The sequence below is a fragment of the Mastomys coucha genome, unplaced genomic scaffold, assembly GCF_008632895.1.
Source record: "Mastomys coucha isolate ucsf_1 unplaced genomic scaffold, UCSF_Mcou_1 pScaffold6, whole genome shotgun sequence".
Classification (NCBI taxonomy): Eukaryota; Metazoa; Chordata; class Mammalia; order Rodentia; family Muridae; genus Mastomys; species Mastomys coucha.
This window is the reverse complement of record NW_022196912.1, coordinates 81,785,474-81,811,083: the sequence shown is the minus strand read 5'-3', so window position 1 is coordinate 81,811,083 and position 25,610 is coordinate 81,785,474. Positions and strand designations below refer to the sequence as shown.

Below are 25,610 nucleotides of genomic sequence, written 5' to 3'. Positions count from 1 at the left end.
GATTACTAACCTGTTAATTCTACACACTCCATGGTCTGCTGTGGAGATTTCATTTATTTGATTATTAAAAGGTCTAAGTCTTCATGACCACTGCCAACTACCCAGTCATTAAACTGCTCATCAGTATCACCCAAGACTAAGCTCTTTATTTCTCCTTAATTTTTTAATATTCTCCATCTCTTTATCAGCGTTTATGATAAATGAATTATGTATTGTCACAAGTCTGAGGGCAATTGAGTGTCAAGGAGTTTAGGAATCAGTAGATAGGACCTTTAGCATGTTTAAAAGCCAAGCTAGAATACAGGTGTGAAAAGAGGAGTGGGCAAAGCATTCACACAGTATTGAAAATGAAAAGGAGAGCAGAGAGGAAGAACAGAAGCTACTGTGTCCAGAAGTATTGTGCACACATGCTACATTGGGAGGGGCAGAATAAAGAGATCAACTGTCAGTAATGCTGTTAGGCTAAGTGTAAAATAATGTAGAAAATGAAATTCAATTTAGAAAAGACTATAATAGCTTAAATTAATCGTAAAATGGAAGGAAATTCTGAATATGTTTGTATTTGATTTTTATGAGCAAAAGTGAATGACAGGAGGGAGAATGGTATAAAGAATGTGCTAATTCTATCTCCTCTAGTCATGTGAGCAATTTTCTCTTCTCTCCTCTGTCCCCTCTGTTTGCCTTCCAAAATTTCCTCCTCTCTTTCCCCCCTCCTCTAACTCCCCTCGACTCTCTTCTACAGTGTGTGTGGAGTGATTATGCATACTGACTTATTGACCCATTGCAGTTAATAAGACAAGGGAACCTGCCCATCCTATCTCCAGACTATGTTTCATGGAAACATTTTTCTGTCATCACAGGATTCTAAGTTGAGGTGCTCTGGTGGTAAGCCAACATTCTAGTGGCAATCTGAACAGGACAGAGCAACTTCATGAGGAATTGAAGTTATCCACTCAAGTATACAGCTCTCATTTAGGGTTCTTAGAGGAGTGATAACTAATACCGAAATGATTGCTGTATTATAAAAGCATGAACTCCAGGAAGTGAGCTTTTTAGATGAAAAGGCTTAACGTTTAAAACATGTCTCATCAAATTCTTCACTCTAACAAACTGTAGTGACTTCAGTAGAGGGCCACTCATTTCAGGCTTCTTCTCTCAGACGGTTATATGTACTCTTAGGTGATTATGACAGTGCTTTCTATTAAGTTGTTTTCTCAGTGTGGTACATAAGATGGAATTTTATGCAGCTGTAAAGAAAAATGACATTATGATGATTCAGGAAAGTAGATGGAACTAGAAGAAAAACCCTATGACCTTGACTCATATTAATATATATTATATATTCATATCCTTCTCCCTCCCACTCCCAAATCTCGCTCTATTTCTGTTGTTAACTGGAAACCCACTATATATTCCAATTCTGAGATTCGTCTACCTGTGCATTTGCAGTACTGAATAAAGTGGATGTGCACCAGTAGACTTAGTCCACATGTTGTCTTTCATATGTGGATCCCAGGTTTAATGTTTATAAGCAGGCACAAAAGTGTGTGTATTTGTGGCTGCAGGTGACAAGCTACAAAGGAGGTCATGAGGAGAATGAGTGGTTTGAGGAAGGTGGAAAGAAAGCAAGGCAATAAGAAACATTTGACCTGAAAACTGGAAGCAGGATGCTGGAAGTGAAGGGGTATGAGCCAGGACCAGGGTGGAGTGAAAAGGGGATGGAGAAAGAGACACAACAAAGCAAAAGTTGTTTAAAATGTTATAATGAAACTTAATACTTCATTTGTTATTTTAAATGAATTAGTCAATTGAAAGAATGATAGTAGCTTTTAACTGAATTATTCATTCTGGGAGATGTATGTTGTCAGTATCCTTCCATCTAATTTACTGCACCTTTTTATTTTACAGGATATTGATCTCTGGAATGAATTAGCATTTTGACACCATATTCTCATTCTGAGTAAATAAATGAATTTTCTCTTAGCAAGGCAAGGCAAACCTCAGTGCCTTCTTGACCATTCCCTTTCACCTTCACACTGCTACAATCGAGACCTACTTCATCAAGATATTGAGCCATCTTTATTTCCCACATCCATCCCAGGCATTGAAAAGCATCATTCTTGTGCCTACACATAGATTACTAAGTTGTGAGATTCAGATTCAAGTCAAAATTTAGGGTAAATTACTCTTCAGTGCATGAGACACATGGTCGTATGTTTTTTTCCTGGAGCACTGTTACACTCAATTATAAGCATATCTTTAAACACACTATGCTTTTCATCAGGAACCTCTCTCTCCCTGCTTGTATTTTCACAGCATCTTTCCAAACTCAGGTCAAAGGTCACTGAATCCATGTAGTCTGGTGCACTCCTCTGGACAGTTTTCACTCTTCTTAGCTTTATTCCAATGTAGCTCTTAAATTTTTCCTGTGGTACACTAACTCTTCTGCTTAATTATGTCTGTTTTTCCAGTCTGCATCTCCTGTAGGCTTCAATCTCTTTGAAGACATAGCTTTGTGTATGCATTAGTATATTTCATATAAACACTAATTTCCTGTATCGCCTCGTCCTGCTATATCATTTTATGCTGCATGTGACATAGAGGATAAATGTTCTTCTGGTTATTGCTATTGGGAAATATTCTCTGTTCTTTTTTTCAACTGAATGAATATAAGTTGGTTTTAACTTTCAAAACTGTACCTTAACAAGATAAAAAAAAAAGTCCCTGTTTGCCCTTTTAGTCTGACCTATAGTATACAAAAGCAACTTACTCTAATTGATGTACCTAGTATGATTAGTGTTTAGAAAGCAATGAGATTTAGTTTACTTTAAGAAAATATTGATGAATCCAAGTCTCATGCAATATTTTAAACTAATTGTTAAGTCTATAGGGCAAAGGAACTCATAACCTTTGCCCCAATTTCAAGAAGATGAATTGAGCCTTTTTCCAACAAAACAGAGGACAAACCCATGGTGTTCTTTTTTCTTTTAATGTTAAGTAGTAAATTTCATTTGATGCAAATAAATCCAGTACCCTGATAGTGGGTATTTTATTAAAAGGCAAAACTGATGTTTTTGTATTTTAGTAAATGTTTACTAAATAACAGATAATATTAAAAACTATGATCTGAATTAGGTGATATGTAGCTGATGTTAAATGTGACATTTCCCTAGCATTAAATTACTTAATCAATTTTTTAGGTGTGTGGGTGTGTTTGTGTGTGTGTGTGTGTGTGTGTGTGTGTGTGTGTGTGTGTGTGTGTATGTGTATATGTGTGTGTATGCGTAGTAGGTTGTGGTGTTTGGAGCTATTTTACATACATCCAGGTATCTGCAGAGGCCAGAAAAGGACATTGAGTCCCATAGAGCTGAAGTTATATATGATTGTGAGCTCAATATTGGGAACCAAATCTCGGGTCCTCTCAAAGATAGCAAGTGTTCTTAATTTGAAGCTATTTCTCTAGTCAACAAAATAACTAAAATTAAGTTACACTCTTAAGAAAAGAGAACAAATCAAAAGACATGTCTTCAGGGAAAAAGAGGAAAATTATTGTGCTTGGTAACCCAAGATCTCATGATGAACATGGGTACAGACAGCCATGAAGAATACGAGATAGAAGACCATCGTAAACAAGCATGGTTCAAATGTCACTGCTCCTTACTCAATTACTGACAGGGAAGAGTTACTGAAAGACAGCATCTTCACAGTTGTTGCCTGGCGCTTGAAAGGGTTGGGAGACAGGATACTGAACTGGGAGGGTGTTTTCCTTATCCATATTGAGAAGTCACACCACTGATGTTAGTCTAGTTAAGGTGCTTTACTTCTTACACAGTTTCACAGTACTTTGCTACTCTATGTCTATTTTGGGAGTTACTAAGAATCGCAAATGTAGAGATTCCAGAGCTAGCTTCCATAGACAGTGAATCAAAAGGAACAAGGAACCAGTGGTTTTTGTTTGTATTTCGTTTGTTTGCTTGCTTCCTTCCTTCCTTCCTTTATCTCACTTGTGCTACAAAGAGCAAATGGGCTATGCCAGGCACCTGATGACCTCAAGTTTTTCTTTTTTGAATTAGGAAATAAGAGAGTTGACTTGAGTGAGTTCTAAAGCCCTTTCAGCTATGCTTTCTCTGGTAAACTAATACATTCATACAAAGTATTCACCATAGCATTGAGCATCTTAAACACTAACAATGGATTTAAGGGTTACCAGGAACATAAGCTAAAATCTAAATTTTGTAGACTATCACAGCTTTCACAGACTAGGTTGTGGGTTCATGCTGACAGTAAAGAAAGAGCTACCTTTTCCAAGAATGTGTTAAAATATAGAAGAGAATAGTAGAAAATTAACCCTTATAAATGTCAAAATATGCCTACTGTATAATTTAAATTGTTTAAATAAAGTTGCTTCTTTGCATAGTGAAGCATTTGAAAGATATATCTTAAAAATAACAATACTAGGTATTGATTTGAAATCTAAACAAAACATAACAAGTACAAATTAGTCTAGAGAGAATGTCATGTAACTGTGTAATTAGATGTATTACTAAATGTGAACTATCATTTATAAGACTAAATTTAGCATAGGTATTTAAGGAAAAATATCTGTATTTTATATTTAAATCTTTTCTATTTTGTTTTGTAAGCATTTATTGTCATCAGAGTGTTAACTTTTAGAATACATGTAATAATTACACAAGACAGATGCCTTAAAATTAGTACCACATCAGGATTAATTGTCTAAATTGAATTCTAAATGTGATTGCTGTCTGCAGCGATTTGGGGAAGCACTGCACGAGACACCAGAGCACCCAGAATATTATAAGAGTGTCTTCTGTCACAAGACCGCAGACATTGTTTCTGGCTCGACAGAGTTCAAAGCAATGGTACAAATTTTGAAATAAGTAATTCAGTATCCCAAACTAAACATTTAATGCATTTAAGTTTTATTGATTTTGAACAAATAACAATGGTGTAAAATGTTTGCTTATATTTTGGTGTTATTTTTTAATTAAAATAAACTTGTATCAATTATTCTTTTCCTTTTCCTCCTTCCAACCCCTATCATGACTCCAAATCCCTCTTCAATTGATAGCCTCCTTCTTTTGTGATCACTATTTTTACACAGACACACACACAGAAAGACAGAGAGGGAGACAGACAGACAGACAGACAGACAGACAGAGACAGAGACATAGAGAGACAGAGACAGAGAGAATGATATGTTCACTTATCACCACCACCCATGAGGCTCATGTTGATGTTGTTTCTGTCTTGACCATTTGTCTTCGATAACTAATTAGTGAGATCTCCAGGAGAGGCGAATTCTCCATCTCCTAGCTGTCACTAGCGGTGAACATATTCCTATTCCTCCTTCTATGTTAGCATGCCCACTGATAATATTACTGTTCAAGTCATGTTTTGTTATTTTGTAAACATTTTTATTTGATGTATATGGACATTTTGCATGTGTGTGGATCTGTGCACTGCTTGATTGCCTAGATCTTGCAGAGGCTAAAAGAGGATGTCACATACTCTGGAGTGGCAAATGATTGCGAGCTGTTATGTGGGTATTTAGAAATGAACCCAGATCTTCTGTAAGAGCAGCCAGTACTCCAAAAAGTTGAGCCATCCCTCCAATCCCATTGTTTGGTTATTTTAAAAGGTAAAATTCTACTTATATTTATAAGACCTACAGATATATTTCTCATAGTATGGACTGGGTAGTAGTACCATTACACTTACATGAACAGATGGTAAAAATGCAAAGTCCCAGGGTTTTCTACAGAATGTTAGGTTATTCTGTGTATCTAGGAAATATATTCATAGCAAGCACTGTGGGCAAAATTACTACCCACAAGGAGTGTTGCAACTATTCTTCTCAAAATGGCTTTCATTCCCAGTCTGCCTTGTAGCGTCTCATGATACATATTGGAGAGCAGCTAGATTTTTAAAAAATAAATATCAGGTTTGTCTGCAAAGAATACAAACATCTATTGCTTTTTGATTTTTTTGTTTATGTTTTGGTTCTTTTTTTAAATTTTATCTTTGCACCAAATGTGTGTATTTATCTCTATTTCCACTAAAATTTAGAAAGATTAAAAAAAAAGTATGCCCTTTAGTTTATTCATCTCTGTGAGTGTTCTTTGAATCTAAGTGGTATATGTCAAAACAGTACATGTTAGAAATGGTTTTCCCTTTGAAAGATGAATTTTTCAGAAAAGATTTTTTCATAAATTGATTGTAGTCCTTTTCTTCTTCATAGAATCACCAAGATCATTTTCAAGAAATGTATGAGTTGTGATGTTTTATTATCAATTTTTTTTTAAATTCAAGCATTCTAGCATTCTTTTTTGGGAAATTGATAGCTTCTGCTAAGGGTACTGCTGTTCAGAACGGAGATTCTTGTCAGGGTCGCCTGTGATTGCTGCCCTCTACATATGCAGGCAATCTTCTTCTCATGTTTCCTTCAGTTAAGATAATTTTCTCTTTCACCTCCAAGTATATTATACTCAAAACCGTGGTGTCCAAAAATAGTGATGGCCTCCACTCTGATGTTCCTAGCTGTCAGTTTGTATTTGATTGTAGACATGTATGATTAGCTAAGTATTTCTCATCACTCGAAGTGTTTCTGCTTGTGATAGGTAATATAATAAGAACTAGTCATATTTACTAAGATCTTATGCACTGATGCGAGATAGAGTAGGGATTTAGATAGCTCTGTAAGTGTTAAATTATTCTTGGATTAAATTTCTAATGTAAAACATCGATAATTTGATTCCATATTCTGTGCTTTCATTCAGAGACAGTGTTTTCTTGTACTGATGCACTAGATGCTGCAAATAGATCTGACATTCTATCCCTGTACATGAACCTCGCTTAGGTCCTCACTTGCCCCACGAGACTTTAAAATGAGTTGACTAATGCCTATGTCTTTAGTTCAAATCCCTTGTCCTCTTCCAATTGTCTTCTGCCTTCTATACTTCATATTCCAGGTGTATCACTACTTACCTTTACCAAGTTTTAGTTTCAGAAACAAAGAGACCTTCCTGCATTTTAACAATCAGCTTAATCTTGTGGCCCATAATGACACAGTTGTGAGAGACATCAATTTTCTCCCCCTTCTGGGTTCCCTTTTACCATTTTCAGAAGGTTGTAGTGACTATTAAATAAGGTAGCAGCAATGTTTGCCAAGAAAATATTGAATCACTTGAGCAAGTACAAAGTGTTGGGTCTGGCTATGGTGGAGCCTTCAAATCAGGATGGAGCATGCGGAGAAGATTTACTTAGGTTTTCATGTGCCTTGTCTCTTCCTCACTACACAGCTCCCCCGACAGTTCGGATTGTGCACTCAGGATTGGCCTGTAATATCGAGGAGGAGCGCTACTCAGAAAGGGTTTATACCATCCGGGAAGGAGAAACTCTAGAATTGACCTGTCTGGTTACTGGACATCCACGCCCACAGGTGAGTCCCGAGCTACGTGCGACACTGGAGAAGACTGACTTCTCTTACAAGTTAAATTTTCATTTTACAAAAGTAAATAAATAAATAAATTAGAATCTCTCTCTCCTCTCTCTCTCTCTCTCTCTCTCTCTCTCTCTCTCTGTCTGTCTGTCTCTCTCTCTGCCCTTATTTTTATTTGCAACTTCAATATAAATAAAGAATGAAAACAAACAAACAAAAAAACAAAAACAAAGAGAATCAAAGATAAGGGTAATAATTTCTAAAAATTGATCAAGATTTTCAGTGCTTTAATAATATCCAATAAATTTAAAAAAAAATTCAGTGCTCAAGAAGAACGAAGAATCTTTTGATTTTATAGTGTGAGAAATTTAGAATACACTTCCAAGAAAGCTGTTAAAAAGACAACTACAGAAATAGCTCAGTAAGATAACAATTCATATGGCGATGAGTTTATTTTAGAATGTGGAAAACCTGACTTCAAGATGACATAATTGTACCTGAGGAGGCTTTGTTTTGAAGAATGTGATCCATAACATCACATGCACCTTTCTTATTCTTAGCCATGATACTCATACATGTTTTAAATAAATGTTTCCAGGAGTTGAATAATGTTGAATTTTCATACAAATCAGCTGCAACATCCTTAAGTGATTAACAATGACAGCATTTCCTAATCATTAGTATAATATTACTATATCATATATGACATATATGATATATTATAATCAATAATTATTTAAATAATTAAAATAGAAGTTTAAAAGGTATTAAAATAACAAATAACATACAAAAATAAAAATACAGGACCAAAAATTGTTCACAAATAAATGCAGTAATATACAAAAACTCAAGTGTTTTTACTCATAAATTCTAATTTTCATATACTTAATTTGACCACTTTAGAGCTCACACTGGTATTTAACTGTAGCAGGAAAAGTAAGTTGATTAAATAAAATCTTTATATCTATATCTATATTTATATATTCTAAGACAAAAATCTGGCTGACACAGCTACAGAAGATAATAAAGAACAAAACAGGAAGGGATTTTATGAATTTCCCTGTTCCCTTGTCATTTGCTTCTGTAACTCTTCACTCTAACTGATTAAGGAAATCTTAAATCCATCCTAATGAACAAATAAAAATAAGCATGATATGAAGAGGTATTGGATAGGTAGGTTGATTGACAGAGTGATAGATGATAGAGTATTGATTGATAGGTAGATAGACTCATAGAACCATAGTAATGATTGAAATATTAACCTATATTTTGTAAATTTAACCTTTTTGTCAAGTCTAAACATGTAAAGTAACTAAAATAATGTCTAATTTCTTTTTTTAAGATTTATTTATTATTATATGTAAGTACACGGTGGCTGTCTTCAGACAATCCAGAAGAGGGCGTCAGATCTCATTACAGATGGTTGTGAGCCACCATGTGGTTGCTGGGATTTGAACTCAGGACCTTCAGAAGAGCAGTCAGTGCTCTTAACCACTGGGCCATCTCTCCAGCCCCCTAATTTTTTATCAATAAAAGTTACAATGGTTGAAATTATGAATAACTATATTTGCTATTAACAGATTATGAGGTAAAGAAGAGAAGTTCTCTTAATAAAAGTAAATTTTATAAAATTGGCCTTCACATAATTAAACATGCTACAGTGATTAAAATAAAAACAGAAAAGAAGCTAAAATTGATAATTATAAAATTAGATATAAGAGAGTGATGTTTAAAGATTCAGGAAAAATTTTGAGTTCGGTGAAAATTTCATCAAATAATTCAAAACCACATTTATAATTAACTCACGTAGTAGACCAAGAAATTTTGATATTGTTAAAATCCAATGTTTTTAATTAAGAGACCTAATAAGATATCTAGAATCAAAATTTGGAATCAAAATAAGTTAAATTATCAGAATAGACAAGGAAGTTGGTGAGAGACACTTTCCAGAATAAGCTGGCCACTGGGACTCATTGTTACAACATTGGTTGCACCTGCACATATTTTGAATTGTAAACTTCTGTTTAAAATGGAGCTTTTGTTGGGTGCTGCCATCACTAGAGCTCTTAGAGTACTCTCTAACAGCTCTCATTCCCCTTTAACCTTAGAAGCATCTTAGTTTGGCAGAGAGACTTCTCTTTCAACATTCATACTTCAGAGTGCCATCTTGTTCTCTTGCTAATCTGAAATGTATTCTGGGCAAAAAGAATCAGGAAATTTTATTTTTATTCCCTAACCAGTGCCATCTGGAGGACTATTTAAATTTGTTCCCTTAGTTAAAAAAGTAAAACAACAACAAAACAACAAACAATAGTAACACAAACTACCGTGTTGTTATTATAATCTTTTAATTCATTCCTAGAAGTAACTGCTTGTATGTGTAGGCTCATCAGTTTGAGCTGATATTTCCTCTTTAAAATAGTAGACTGGTGCCTTCTTTGCCAGCAGGCTGTCTAGGGCAGGCTGACTGCACAGCTGGGGCTTGGCATTCTGGCCAAAGTCTAAAGGGCAGGCTATTGGCAGCTGCTCCTGAAGATGATTTTTCCTGGCTTATAGCAACTTGCTGAAGAGAATTACTTCTGTATCTAGTCTGGCACTGGGAATATGGAAATGCAGACCAGGGGTGTCTTATTCTCGTGTCCTTGTAGGTTGTAGCCTCCTATCTCTTTCGGTAACTTTTAGAATTATAAAGAAAGCCCATTTCCAAAAAATATTACATGCTCTTAAAAACTGTAACTTGGAGATCATTGTAAGTAGTCCAAGAATATATACAAAAGTAATCAAATAAGAAGGATTGATTCAAGTGGATTAGAAGGTAGCTCTATAACCAAAATACTTACATAATATCAGCTTTCCAGTTCTAACAGAGTAATGATGGGGAAATGCCCTAACCACTCTGCTTCTTATATCTCAGGATTTTGTTTATTTAAGAGAAATTGAGACTCAAATGTTTAGTTTTGAGTCAGATTTATATTATAAATGTGCATATATACATGTATTTGTATATAAGACATGTATTCACATATATAATGTGAATATGCATACTTTATATAATATTTGAGAAAACAGACTCTATTACAATTTAAAGCCTAGTCATGAGCATTTTTCTACACACTTTATGATTTCTATGTCATTATTTTTTAATATTGTCTATTTTCTTCTAAGTTTAATATGTATCTCTTTAAAGACTTTTGAGAATTTCACATAATAAGTAAATTCAACTGCTGAAAAATATATTATAAATTTTTCTCTGGGGTTTTAGTTTACATTTATATTTTAAAAGATAAATTCTTTTAACCTTATTTTATTTCAATTATATCAATTTCTAATACAATTTTACTTTTCAGAGGTCAAGAGTCTTTTACAGACATGGTGTGTTCAGTATGCCCTTGGCTGTGGTCAACCCTTTATTTCTTCTTTATAAATTAAAATATGAGCATTTCACCTTTAGATTGTGATCCCAATTTTTCCTTACTTTGTAAAATCATATGAGAAAAATTATATGACAGACTTCTCAAAGGATTTTCTATGTAGGATATCTTTCAGACTAAAAGGCAATTCTTGGAATCAGTTGACTATTTCTTACTAAAATTATAAAACATGCATATGAAAAGTAGAATACTGTATTTTGCATATGCATGCACACACACACATATCCACAGATACATACACACACATATACACACACACACAAACACACTGGGGAGAATTATGTTCTGTTACTCTACAAGAGACCTCAGATATTTTTTCATGACTTAGGAAATGCAATATAATTTATTATCTCATAAGCCACATATCTGTTTAGACTGGATCTGCCTTTTCTTTTATGTGAGAGAATTGCCAATACAAGTAATTTTTTATATTAATCTTTGGATGTGGTTGGCATGGTAATAAGTTAAAAGGTGCTCAGAAAGTAGTTTTCTCAAAGCCTGGATGCATGCTGCTTTCATTTGCCCTCCCGAAACATCAACTGGCTCTATTCAGAAGTGACTAATATCCTTATTAAGTTCATATTTATAAGGTTAAGAGTATTACACAGCTTTTAATGGTAGATATCATATCTTCAATAATTTTGTTTTCATTTATTTTATAGCATATGAAGACTTGTATTGAGTCAATTTTATATATTTAAAAGACTGCTGACACATTTTAGTTTAAATAAATTATCAACATTTTAAATTAATACGTCTATAGTTACAATGTTACTTTTGCCCTTTGGATGATCTAAGTGTATTATTAGCTCAGAATTTATAGTTGTTTATTCCTATGGACAGCATTTATGCTTAGAAGAACCAGCTAATATCTATACCTCTCTATCCCTATCCATATCTATTTCTATTTCTATCTTTATATCTATCATACATAGAAAGAAAGCAAGAGGGAGACATATATATGTATATATATATATATACATATATATATATATAATCTTTAAACTAAAATATATACTACATTTAGACTAGGTCTGTCTTCTATAATACATGTAATAGTCTATGAACTTTAAAAACTTTAGCTAATGTGAGTAGTCAAGGTACTTTATAAGACAATATATAGAGAGTGTATTTAGTTATAAGAAAAATTTAGGTTTTCAAATTCCATGTGATACAGCCGAACACCAGAAGTCCCCTAGAGTCACAGAACTAAAGTTAAGTATCTTTCTACTGTGAAGCCTCATGGAGTTTAGGATTCTCATTAACTGCCTTGGAATCATGAGTGAAGTTGGCTTCATTCTTCCAGTGCAGCTTGCTGCCATCAACTTCTTTCATTTTCATGTTGGCACAAAATAGAGCATTACTTAATAGCCTTGAAACACTAACTTTGAAAGGACAGCACATCCTGTAAAAATATGTAAGATATGAATTTTAATCTAAAAGTTAGAGTAGGTTTTTAAATCACAAATTTGTAATGAAGTTTACAACCCACAAATAAAGAGTTTTCTATCCCTTACAGAATAGCAACCCATCTTTCTAACTGAAGAGAAGTGCACAAATTTCTGTTTCAGGACTAAAAATTGGGCAAAATGATAAATATACTGTTAAAACAGAAGTCTAACTGTCATAATCAAATAAAACTTGTGAATCTGTGTATGTAATTCAGTGATTTATCCTTGTGTAGAATACAGAGCCCCAGGAAATATAGTGAATTTTAATTTTGATATTTATAATATAATTAAACCTTTCTTACCATCCCTTTCCTATTTTTAAACCCTTGCATTACCCTTCCTTATTTTCTTTCATATTTGTAGCTTCTTTTTATTAATTGTTTTCCCATACACACATTCTAAATACATATATACTTTCTGCTCAGTCTGCATATTACTTGTATTTATAGGTTTTCAGAGATGACCATTTGATATTGGGAAACCAGTTGGTATACTTGTCCATGGGGAAAACTATTTCTCCTAATCTCAGTGTTTCTTATTTGGCTGTAGATGTTTGGCTGGGGTTGAGGCCTTACAGTCTTTTTCCATCGAGTTTGGTGTGTCTATTATCATCATCTTTGTTCAGGTTTTGATGAAGCAGCTGTGTTGATGAGACTTTATGGATGCAGTTACTAAGGCTGTAGTTTTATCACAAACTCCCTGTTCCCTGGGCTCTTACAGTACTCGGCCCTTTTTTCCATAATGATCTCTGAACCTTAGGTGCTGGGGTTATGATAGATATCATATGTATGTATATATGCCTATATATCATACATGGATTGGGCTCCAGGATACTACACAGATTTATTAAAAAATGCCTAGAATGTGTAAATGTTAAGCAGATACCAATCATCTGTGGCTCAGTTGTAAATGCGAAATATTTTTTCTATAAACATAATTCAAGATTTTACCCTCATTATTAGATTTTTAAAATTGACACATTAGAATCTATAGATTATTTTTCTATTTGTCACATTTTCATTAGCCTTGAGCAGTATATACACTAGCAGCAAGTGAATATTGAGTTAGGTAGTAAATGAGTCCTCATTTTGATGGTATTGAGTAGGCCCCAAAAAAGTTAAGATGGAAAAGTTCTTCCAATGTTTTAGACAACATTAGTCACAGAATTTCTGGAACCTATTTGAATATGCTGTTATGATAGTTCTTTTGACATTTAGACATCACGATGACTTATCTTAAGTGATGCTGAGTGTCATGAGCAACCTCCACAGAGAACTAAAGCACTCAAATGGCTCAGAGAAGTAACAATGTTATCACTTACTTGTTTTATGAGCTTCTGTTAGAGAATTCACTAAGGTTTCTCACTATAGGAAATTCATTGGACAAAGGATACTGCCATCATCAAGAGGTTTAAAGGATGAGAGTCCTGTAAGAAAGTGACACTCTAGCAATACTGGGGTGGCATTGGGATCTCTGAGAACATCCAGGTGTTGGGCAGTATCACATTGCTATTATTTTTATAAATAAGTGGAAAGGTCAGTTTAAGAGCTAATTATATATGTGTTATTTATTATTTTAATTGAGACAGCATAACAGCATAAACCTACAAATTGTACTTTTCAGTTTTAGAGTCAGAAAAATACTTTTATTGACATATACAAAAATATACTACATAACTGGAGATTATTAATTAGTTGACATTTAACAATATGAATTTTTCATAGTTTGATTTATTTTTTAGTATTTTTAGAGCACTCAACATATTCTAAATATACTAGCCTGATTACCAATGGGGTGAATTTTTCTTATAAAATGATAAAGTAATTGACCTATTTTTATGATTAATTTTTTGTTCCAATATGTTTATATATATATATGTGTGTGTGTGTGTGTGTGTGTGTGTGTGTGTGTTTGTGTATGTGTGTGTAAAACTTAAGTAATTTTATCAAATTTGTTATGTTACAAATATTCATTTACACCTACCTCTCCCTGAAGAATATCTTAAAAGTGAATATAGTTAGGATATTCTTATATTCAAGTCATGCTCACTTATTAAGAAACTTGAATTGACAAGATTTTCTATATTTACTTAAGTGAAGTAATCATTAGAATGGCATTCAAATAAGGTAAGAATTTCAACCTCAACTTCATTTTATGTAAAACAGAAAATTGTATGCAGAGTGTTATAGAATATAACCTACAAAGCTGATTGTAAGCTAGTAAAATTTATTCTACATTAGGCTCATCACAGCCTTTTGGTAAAATGCTCTAGACGCTCCAGATAAATCAGTAAAGAATAAAAATTACCATAAAACATTAATCTAGTACATAAGAAAAGTGCTTATGAAATGGAGTGTTTCCTTGACTGATAAACAAGGAAGCAGGTATTAAAGAGCATCTCCAGAAATTCATTTTTAGTAATTGTTAATCTTTAAATTTCCTCTGCTGTTGAGATCTTAACAAAGGGGTAAAAATACCATTTATTTGCTCAATAGTTTTATCTTTTCTCATCAGCAGACATTGATTTCTAGCTTTTTCTGCCTCCTTGTGTTACATGAAGAAGCATTATCCTTTACAAGCCCACCTCTTCTTACTTACTTGCCTTTGGCACAAATCGTTAAATGATGCAGGACAGGATTGAGCAGAGCAAAGTCTTTGGTTAATTAGTACCTTTTCCTTTGGGCATCATAAAATTTGCATTTTTGTAAGAGATTAACTTTAAGTGTCTAGGGTTATGGCATAGTACAATCCATCTTGTTCATAGAACCAAAGCAAGAGACCACTTTGGATTACTATGTGATACATTCTAGAAGAACTGCAGCCCATTAAAGTTGTAATGTATGCCAAAAGCTGTTTTTTAGAAATATTGTAAAATATTTACTTGAGCTAATATGAAGGAGAAATGTAAACACATTTCAGGAGACCTATAAACCCTGCCAGCTGAAATCCATACTTCCATACTATATCTTGAGATATCTTCAGAAAGTCACACAAGTGAGGTGGCTTAAAAAAAACAACAGCCACAAAACAAAAACAACACCAAAAACAAAAACAAAAACAAATCTCATATAGTTTGGATGTGAGGATTCTAGATTTTGGGTGTCCATATGATATGTCTTGGGGAGGAGGCTGTGAGTAGTATTATCTTTTATCTTTTGCCATTGCCTAGATTCTGGTAATGACCATCAAACCTTAGTGTTCCTTGACTTCCATCTGAATCACTCCAATTTATTTTATCTTTATCACCACATATGTTGGGGAGGGTGTTGATACTGAGTTTTCATCTTCTTCTCAGACACTATTTGTATTGGATTATGGGATCTCCCCACTCCATTACCCTCATCTTAAATAACTGTGTGGGAAACATCTTACTTCCAAGCCTGAATAACAACCTGAGAGAAATTGTTTGAGAACTGATGAATGATATTTATCTGCAGATAATAAAAGCTCTGCAATGGGATCATTTGTTCAATAGTAACTTTTGGTGTGTTTGAGGGTGATCCTGCCAGGGCTACTTTCTGAAGGTGAATTGAACATTACATACACATTGATGATCCTTGTGGCGAAGGACATTGTCAGTTTAAGATCAAACAGACAATTGTTTGCCAACTGCATTTGAAACATCTATGTTTGTTTGTATTTTCTTACAGAGTATAGAGCCCTTTGTGCAGGATCATTGCTCTGCCTGATCTTTTGTGAAAACATAGACTTACATTATGAGTCCTTTCATAACTTTTCTGTCAGCCTTACTTTGTCTATTTCTTATTACAGTTTGATATAAGTGGCTTCATTTTGGTTCTAAGAATTTCTTAGAGTTAGGATTTTGCAGCACTTTGAGGGGTCCATTATGTAACCTGTACTGTACATAATGGTTCTTTTAAATAACTCCAGCACCAGAATTTTCTCAGTGGACAAATATGTCTGCCACTTAGCCTGATGGCCCAAGTTTGATCATCAGGTCCTACATGATGAGGGATATAAGGACATTCCACCAGTTATCCACAGACAGACAGACACACACACACATACACTCAACTTAATTAATTAATTAACTTCTATGGACTGAGCATTATAAGAGTTATTTGGATTTACTGTATCTAGGAGCTGCTGTTAGAATTATGTATATCTCTATAGGAATGTATTAAATGTTACTTTGGCAGTCTTGAAGATGTAATGCATCTTCCTATTGCATTACCCACAATGAACTTCAAGAACCTCAGGAAATAGAGCTCCATAACACATAGCTATTGAAGGTATCCAGTTAGAGAACATTCAGATGTTACATACTCCGTGTACCTTTGACAGAACATCCATTTTAAATACAATTCAATACTAAACATTAGTATCACAAGGATCTATGTCAAATTGACAAAGTACCAGGTATAAACTAGAAATCCACTGATAACATCAGACTAGAAATTCATAACTCTCTGCTTAAACAATAGAGAAGAAATGGAAGACAGGTTTTCATGCAGAAAGAGAAAAATCAATAGCTGAGAGTACAACAGAAAGTGCAGTTTCAGACACATTCAAATGCTTGTCAGCATCTAGTTAGGTTTTTTTCTTGCTAAGAAATGTTGGGGAGACAGAACCTTCTTGATCAGGTAACACAGAACCAAATTTTCTGGAGTTGAAGAATTTTCTGGATAGGTAGAGTAGGGGGGCAGTCAATGTTTACTCTATAAAGGATGAACTTCTTTCTTTAAGTCTTCTTCCTGGAGTTAGTAAATATGCTTGATTTTAAAACTGGAAAATCATATACTCTTTAGCTGATGTTTCTGGGACATCCCAGAATCCCAAATCCAGATATGTTTGATATGGTCATGAATCAACCCAAAAAATAACTTTTAATATGGTTTTGTATTTATATAGTCCACAATTCATATAACAACCGTTCACCTACTTGAAATCTTAATTCCTCCATATAATTACAACAAGCCATACTAGAAAACCAGTAGAATGAAGGCATGGATTTTAGCTGATGAAGAGTTTATAACTTTTCTGAATGTGTTTAGATTTCTACTGTATAATAGCTTAAATAAAAGAAGGTGACTGCCTAGCCTAACTTACCAGAAAACAAAAAGGCAAAATCAAAATGTCATGGGCCTATTTATTTCATTCTGAATGTCTTTCTGTGGATTCATAATGCATGCTTAATGTTCTCTGATGAAGTGAACATTTGCTCTTAGTCTGTAATGCCTACACTGTATTAATTCGAACTGAATATGTAAAGCAGAAACTATACTGATTTTGTTTTAAATTTTACAGTCCAGGGATTGGAGAGATGGCTCAGTGATAAAGATCACATGCTACTTTATGAACACCCATGCCAGGCAATTCACAACTATCTGTACCTCCACCTCAAGAGGAACTGATGCCAACTCTGACCTCTGAGGGTGCTGCATTCAATGTATAGGCACATGACACCAGACACAGAGACACACAGGACACACATACTCAAATATACACTTCACAAACACAATTAAAATAAAATTAAAAACTAAAATTAACAGTTTAAAACTAGTAAAATTTAAGATAGGAAATTATTTAATCTGAGGGTAGATTGAAGAAAAGTTCAATAGAATGTATTAGTATACCATCTGAGTCACTGCTAGGCCTCCCAGCTAGTGAATTGGCTACCACCTGCAAAAATAGCCTTGCTTTCTCACACAGCTCTTCACAAACCTACATTCTTCTTGCTCACAATTGCACCCTGGATTCTAAGACTGACAATTTTTAGGCTAATAAACCTGGTTTTATTGATTCAAATGAACAGATTAAGGATTGATTTGTTTTTTCCAAAATTCATAAAAGGTAATATGCCTGCAAACAAACCAAAAATCAGGTTTGGTATTCATGATGAGAAGTGCAAATGTAGATACAGTCTGAGAAGGCAAGGTGAAATAAAGGAAAATTATGATCAAAACACCGTTTCAAAACTTGGAATGGGAAATGGATTGGGCATGGCCCTTGCAAAGCAGGATTGTGCTTCTAGCAAGCCAGGTAAGAGGCCAAAAAACTGATATTGGGGAACAAGGCTTGATAGTAGGGGCACCTGAGGCTCTCTCGTCTGCCAAAGGATAGGAATCACAAGTCTGAATCCAAGAGGAATATCTCCCAATGATAGTTATAGAAACATGATTTCCTGGTTACAGGGTGGATTATTTCCTATTTTGCTCTACACATTCTTTTTTTTTTAGATATATTATTAGTAGTATATGTATTTGCATAATGGCTATATCTCAGAGGTGGGTTGATACTGATGCATCAATATTCTTTCTATATTAAACTGATTTTTTATCTCTCTTGTGAATTTTACTTGATGAAATAACTGTCCTTCCATAAGGAGAATTGTATTTCTTGTATGTATATGTTATTTATGATGTGTGCATCTGATTATAATCTATTAGAAAGACAGAACTCCAATATAGTTTTGATAATACCCTATTATCTTCTCTGTATCTCAAAAGAATTTGGACATGAATTTTTAAAATGTTTGATGGGATCAAAACCACACTCTGCAGGGGACAGAGACTAGACAGACAGCAAAATGTCAACCCTACATTACTCTCAAGTCCTCTGTGTTTTTAAATATTCAGTATTGCTTCTATTCTTTTTGTAGCATAATTTTTAACCTTGGCTACTGTGAATGACCTTACTTGATCGGTTCATATCTTATTATTTTTATTCATCATGGACATAGCTCATGGAACTTTCTGTAAAATATTTTTTTCATACTCGTCATTACTTGATATGATTGCAGAAAAAAAGAAACCTTTGATTAATTTAAATTATTAACCTTATTAATTATTAATTAACCTTATTAACCTTAGGAGATGCCATATTTGATTTTTAATCACTGTCTTATTTTCTCCTAATTCTACCAATATTGCAACACATAACAGAATTTCATTCTCTTTTATACTTTAATAATATTCACTTGTGCATACATATTTCATTTTCATTATCCACTCTTCTGTTCTGAACACCTCACTGATTCTACATCCTGAAGATTGTGAATAGTAATTGAACAAGCATGAGCATGAAGGCATTTCTCGAATGTAGTGACTTCATTGACTCTTAGAAGATAAGAACGTTTTATCATCTGACTCCTCTAGCTCCACATTTTCTAGGCACTTCCATGCCACTTTCCATAATTTCTATATTCATTTACGTTCCTATAAACAGTGCACAACAGTTCAGTGTAGGGTAGGCAAGGAGGTGGTAATGGATAAAGGCTGAAAAATGAATTTCAAAGTGCAGTTAGATAGGAGGTAAAATCCTATTGTGCTTTAGCCCTGTACAGTGCTTTATTTTGTAATAACTTATTAATTCATTAACTAGAAAACAGCAGTTTAAACATTTCCAAAATAGCAAGTGCTGATTATGTTGATTTTGCCCTTATAGAATATGAATATGTGTATATATATTATGTACATAATATATATGCATATCTATATGTACATATACATACACAATATACATGTAAATCCCATGGTATTAGTGCATACTTTTTTCTCTTTGGCTATTTTTTTGTATTTTGCAGTTCACATAGTTGCTGTTGAAATTTCTATTCAAAGAAAGAAAATGAGTGCTGGGAGGTTGCTCCATGCATAAAGTACTTGCCTCCCAAGTGTTCAGACTTAAGTTTAGACCCCCAGAATCCACATACAACCAGAAGCAGTAGCACAATACTAGAATGGCAGGACATCAGTCAAAACAGGTGAATGCCTGAACACTCAGAAGCCAGCTGGTCTGCAGTGTGAACACCTGACTCTCTGGCTTTCTGAAACAAGGTGGAAAGCAAGAACCTGGTTGTGTTCTAATTACTCCTGCCCACTAGAGTGCGCATGCACACACACAAACACAAAAGCATGCACACACAAAAGTTCATCAGACACATCTACATAATAATAAGAAAGTGATAGTCATGTAATGTGTATTTATAAAGTCACTGTTGGAGCATGGGGGATATGGTTCACTCTAGATATTGCAAAACAGACACAAGCAAATGCCCAATGAGCAAATTATTGCACTTTTAATTTATATTATATTAAAAACTAAGGCGAGGTGAGTCCTCAAACACTGTCAAAATAGCATCTGAGTTGCCTTGCCATCCCTTTTCAAATCCCATTGTTCTCAATTTTCCTTAAGAAAGAAGACTGGTTTAATTTTCATTCATTCTTTATTGATTTTCCCTACATATTAGGACCTTTCAATATCTTTTTTCTTTCTAATTCCAACATGCCTTTTTTCCAAAATTGTCACCTCGACCTGTATACCTAAAAATACTAGTTAATATATACCAAAGATTAATAGCCATAAGAAAAGTAATAAAACAAATAGTTCTTTATATGATTATTTCAACAAAACAATATTTCAAGTACTTTTAAATGTTAGAGATTTCACCTGCCTCTACATTGAATATTCAAAAGTATTTTACACTTAAAAAGTCATGCTGCTTTGTTTGATTCTCTCTCACTCCCATTCTCTATCATCTATCATCTATCTATCTATCTATCTATCTATCTATCTATCTATCTATCTATCTATCTATCATCTATCTATCTATCTATCTATCATCTATCTATCTATCTATCTATCTATCTATCATCTATCTTCTATCTATCATCTATCTATCATCTATCTATCTATCTATATCTATCTATCTATCTATCTATCTATCTATCTATCTATCTATCTATCTATTTATCTATCTGACTGTCTGTTTTTCTCCTGTGTGTGTGTATGTGTGTGTGTGTATGTGTGTGGGTGCACACATGTGGAGGTCAGAATATAATTTGTAGAGTGCACTCCCTGCTTTCAGTTTACTTGTGCTTTGAAGACTGAACTCACCTCGCCACAGCAGGCACCTTTATCCATTGAGTTATCATTCCAACCGATAAATATGCTGATTTGTATGGGCTAGAGTAGGCAAATTTCTGAAAACATTTGTCTTTCTCCTTTTCTTTCTATTCTTTCTTCTCTTTTTTCTTCTTTTTTCCCTTTCTTTCTTCCTCCATGTTTTCTTTATGTCTCATTTCAACTGATAAAATTCCTCTTAAACTTGCTATATAGCAAGGATGATCTTGATTTCCTGACCTTCCTGTCTCTGTTTCCCTATTTTAGGCACCTACCATCATTCTTGGATGGCCTTGCATATTAAACCATAAATTTCTAAATCTTCACATCAAATCCATTTATTTACATTTTACATGACACAAGACATAATGCTTTTAGCAAGGCAGAAACTTATCTTATTAAAAGAAAATGTATAACTTAATGTGATAGTCAAAGAATAGGAGAGACAGTTCAGGCCAAACACATATTCTAATGTGCTTAATAAGCATGATAAAAGTGTAGAAGACACTTTTGAAACTCTCAAACAGGTAGATCCAAAATAGTAACATAATCTATGATCACACACATTCTTGATGAGAGCATTCATTGTAAATTTGACAATTTGGACACATGGATGAAGAATAATGGGTCTAGGACTAGAGGGATGCTTCAGTGGTTAAGATCACTGACTGCTCTTTCAAAGGATCTAGGGTTGAATGGAAGCATCCAGATGGCACCTTACAATTGCCTGTAAGTCCAGTTCCAGCAGATCAAATGCCCTATTCTGACTCCCATAGTATGTAGTTCTAAGGCACATAGAGGAAAAATACCTATGAATATTAAATAAAGTTTGTAAAAAGAACTACGTACTTAGATTTTTTATAGCAATGTCAAAGAACAGACATGTTCTTGCATGGGTTGCTAGGGTGCATTATACAATCTATATACATAAACTTTTCTTTACAAACTTTGTACTGGCAAATAGTGCATGCATCTTAAGTGTTAAATTTCAGGGAAATAAATATTTTAAATGAAAATCATGCAAAGATTAAAGCTGTAGTTTCTGATGTTTTGTCAGGAAAGTAAAATTTGACATTACAGAAAGCAAAGACAAAACTTTTGGACAAAGAGTTATTGCTATCATTTGTCTTGGAAAGTCATGGAATATTCCTAAGAGACTAAGAGTAATACGTTCTAGTACTCTAGATAAAATTGCTAGGACATGTGTGGAGTCTGTATCACCTTACATTGAATTTCAAATTATGGACTATATGTCCTCTGTAACTGTATGTTCAGCTGAGTTCAGAATATTTTTGCAACATAAAATACTCTGAAAGATACAGTGCTGTTTTGTATATTACTATTTGTGTTGTAGTAGACATTATAGGTGACATAGAAAACACTCAAATCATAAGAGAGAAAATGTTTAAGCATTGTGTTATGTTATATGTAAGGGATTTGGGTATCTGTAGATTATGGACTTTTTTATGGTTTACATAAAAGTACTTCTTGAACTCTGAGATGAAAGCATTAATAATTTGTACAGTCAAACTTGTGTAATATTCTCCAGAAATTAGAAGGAAAAATTTCCTCATTTATATATGACTTTTTCCAGTAAGCATGTGTGCTTGATGCCGTCATGTAAATTTAGAACACAATTTAGAACTGTTCCAGGGACTTGTATGACTAGCTATATACACAATTTGTGATTCAGCTTCCCAGTTTATGGTGGAAGTGGGTCTCTCACATAGGTCACGGCTAGGGGGCAGTATTTCCTAGAGCCACTCTTTTCTCATTCCTGAACACAAAACATAAATAACCATCCATTTTGATTAGTAGCATTCTTCATATTAAATTCAAGTTCTGTAGATGAGGTTGTTTCTCTCACTTTTCCATGTTCACTTTTCTGAACTGGTAGATGTTGAACTTCAATTTTTTTTCTTTCCCCTTTCGATCCATTTTACTCTTCTCAATTCCCCTTTTAAAAAGCCTTTCCCTTCCTTCCCATGGCTGCTACCTAGGATTGCCACATGTGTCCTCCATTTCCTTTTGATTCTTTCTTGGGTTAGTTCAGGCCATCTTCAGGTCTGCGTGTCACGTAAAGGCTCCAATGTAATCAATCACATACTTTGGATCTTGTTAATATTTAGCAGTGTATCCAGCTAACGTGAGGCGGGTAGCATATAGCATTATCTGATGTTCAAGGCTAAGACTGGTTACCTACACATTCTAGAACGCTGCTTGAACAACTATACCTTCTTGAATTTTAAATCACCATCCTCTTCTCGTTTCACTTGGACAATCATTTCATATTTTGGCAGTTTGATCCAAGTGATTAAGAAGTTTTCTCCAAACAAGTAATTCAGTTTCTAAAATTATATTTATCTCGCTGTATTTTCTACTTACTATTAAATTAATTTCTTTTTGAAGCCCCACTAAATCAGTATTGCCCAATCCAAAGTATAGGAATTACTCAGAGTATATCTGTATTTTCCATGTGTTACCTAATTTAATGATTCACAATTATTTTGCACACATATATTCAACTAATAAAGTGAAGTAAGTATTAATCACTTATTTAATTATAGCTCTATTTAAAAAGGAAATGGCCTCACCGAACACTATTTATTCTATCTCACATCAGCATTTCATTGTTGATTGTCTATGTCTTAGTTAAGGTTCCCTCAAAGCAGCTTCTGAAATAAGATTTGATTTACAGACATTTCATCAAGGAAGTGTTCACACAGAGTACGAAAAAAAATTAGGGGAATCAGGCAGAGCAGTAAGATGCAAACAAAGGATTAATCTCAGGCAGAGCAACCCAGATGAGGGTTTCAGAGGAGCTTTGCAGTGTGAATAATCCCAGTGTCCCCTGTCCCAGCATCTCTCAATCATGGTCAAGTCCTAGCCCGACCAGCAGGGACAAAGTGATTCTATTTTCAATTCAGGCATTGTGCTCCACACATACCCATGCTGACTAGAGGTTCTGGACAAATGAATGAACAATAGACCTGGTGCTCGATATCATTTTTTAATTCTAATAGTGGAAAGATAGTGAGGAGTGTGACCAAAGCTGTAAGAGTATTAAGTTCTTGTTGGAGTTCAGAAGAAGAAAACAAAAAGACATGTAATTTAGATCCAGCCAACCAAATCCACTGTCAACTTGAAAAGGCACATAGCTGAGACAGAATTCAAATCGGCAATGTACAGATATACAGTCACAGGAATGCAGCTTGTCATTTTCTACTATCTTTCTAAAAGAAAAAATTCCTAAGTTCAAAAGCCATGTACACTGGGTCAGTAGTAGATCTATTGTCATTCCTAACTTAGTGAATCAATACATTTTGTTTTTAAAAGGATGATTTGCTGAATTAACTAAGGTACTGTCATCAAAATTAGGTAACTCACCAGACACCCTAATATATTAATCTACCACTACCTAGCACATTGTATGGATGTTTGTATTTATATATTACATAATTGTGAAGGATCTATTCCTCAACTAAGTATTCTGAGGAGACATGAAGCAGAAATAAACATGATTCTTTTCTATTGTATTTTCACATTTCCATATATAAGAATATGGAGTTACATTAGCAGGATGTTGGGATTAGTCATCCAATTAGTGATGATAGGGATTAGTAAGATATAGTTTCTTTAGCTACTTATTCTCTTGAAGATTTTAGAGTCCTTGTCTGTCTAAATAGTGCTCAAATTATTTCTAAAAGTATTTCAAAAAATATAGGCTGGCTTTTATAAAAATGTCAGATCATGTGTACAGAAGAGGCACATATAAGAGAGATACTTCTGAGAACCTCAACTGGCACTGAAGTCAATCCAAATGGCTGAAGAACTGTCTGCATGCTCAGGCTGCAGAGCTTGATGGAGTTATTCACGCCACACTTTACCCTGAGCACCTCTTCAGACACTTCATACAGGAGAGGCACAACTGTTGAGGATTTATAGTAAAAATCTAATTTTTCAGGTAAGACAGTGTTAGTGTAGTTGATGTAGATGATAAATCAGAAGATGGGCAACCAGTTTTGGGAAGAAAATGAACTTGATGTTGACTCTCAGGCTTCAGCTCCATGCATCCTGTAGACCTGTGGTCATGAAGAAGTAAGCAGAGCACTGCTCTTCTGAAAAGTAAGATTATTGGACCCTTGTCAACTTCACATCAATTTACTAAGAACTAAGAAAATGGTGAAACATTTCATACTTGAGAAGATAGAACTTCCTCAGATGCACACCATGGACCTAATGCTGTACAGTAAAAGTTCTACTCTTTAAGACTTAGACTCTCTCTAAATATGATGTTAAAACCAAGGACTGAACAGGGAGGGGTCTGATTGTTCAAGCAGCATGTGTATAGTAGAGGATTGCAAATTCGATCAGCAATAGGAGGAGAGGACCTCAGCCTTGTGA

At 34.2% G+C, this 25,610-nt stretch overlaps 1 protein-coding gene across 2 annotated transcripts in view; it reads left to right on the top strand.

Annotated features, from left to right (window-relative positions):
• Positions 1 to 25,610, top strand: part of Mdga2 (MAM domain containing glycosylphosphatidylinositol anchor 2) — a 743,089-nt gene that overhangs the window by 347,543 nt on the left and 369,936 nt on the right. For both annotated transcript variants that reach the window (XM_031356255.1, XM_031356256.1), the window contains exon 2: positions 7,323 to 7,462. In XM_031356255.1, the coding sequence (XP_031212115.1) occupies positions 7,323 to 7,462 (140 nt within the window). The remainder of the gene's footprint in view (positions 1 to 7,322; positions 7,463 to 25,610) is intronic.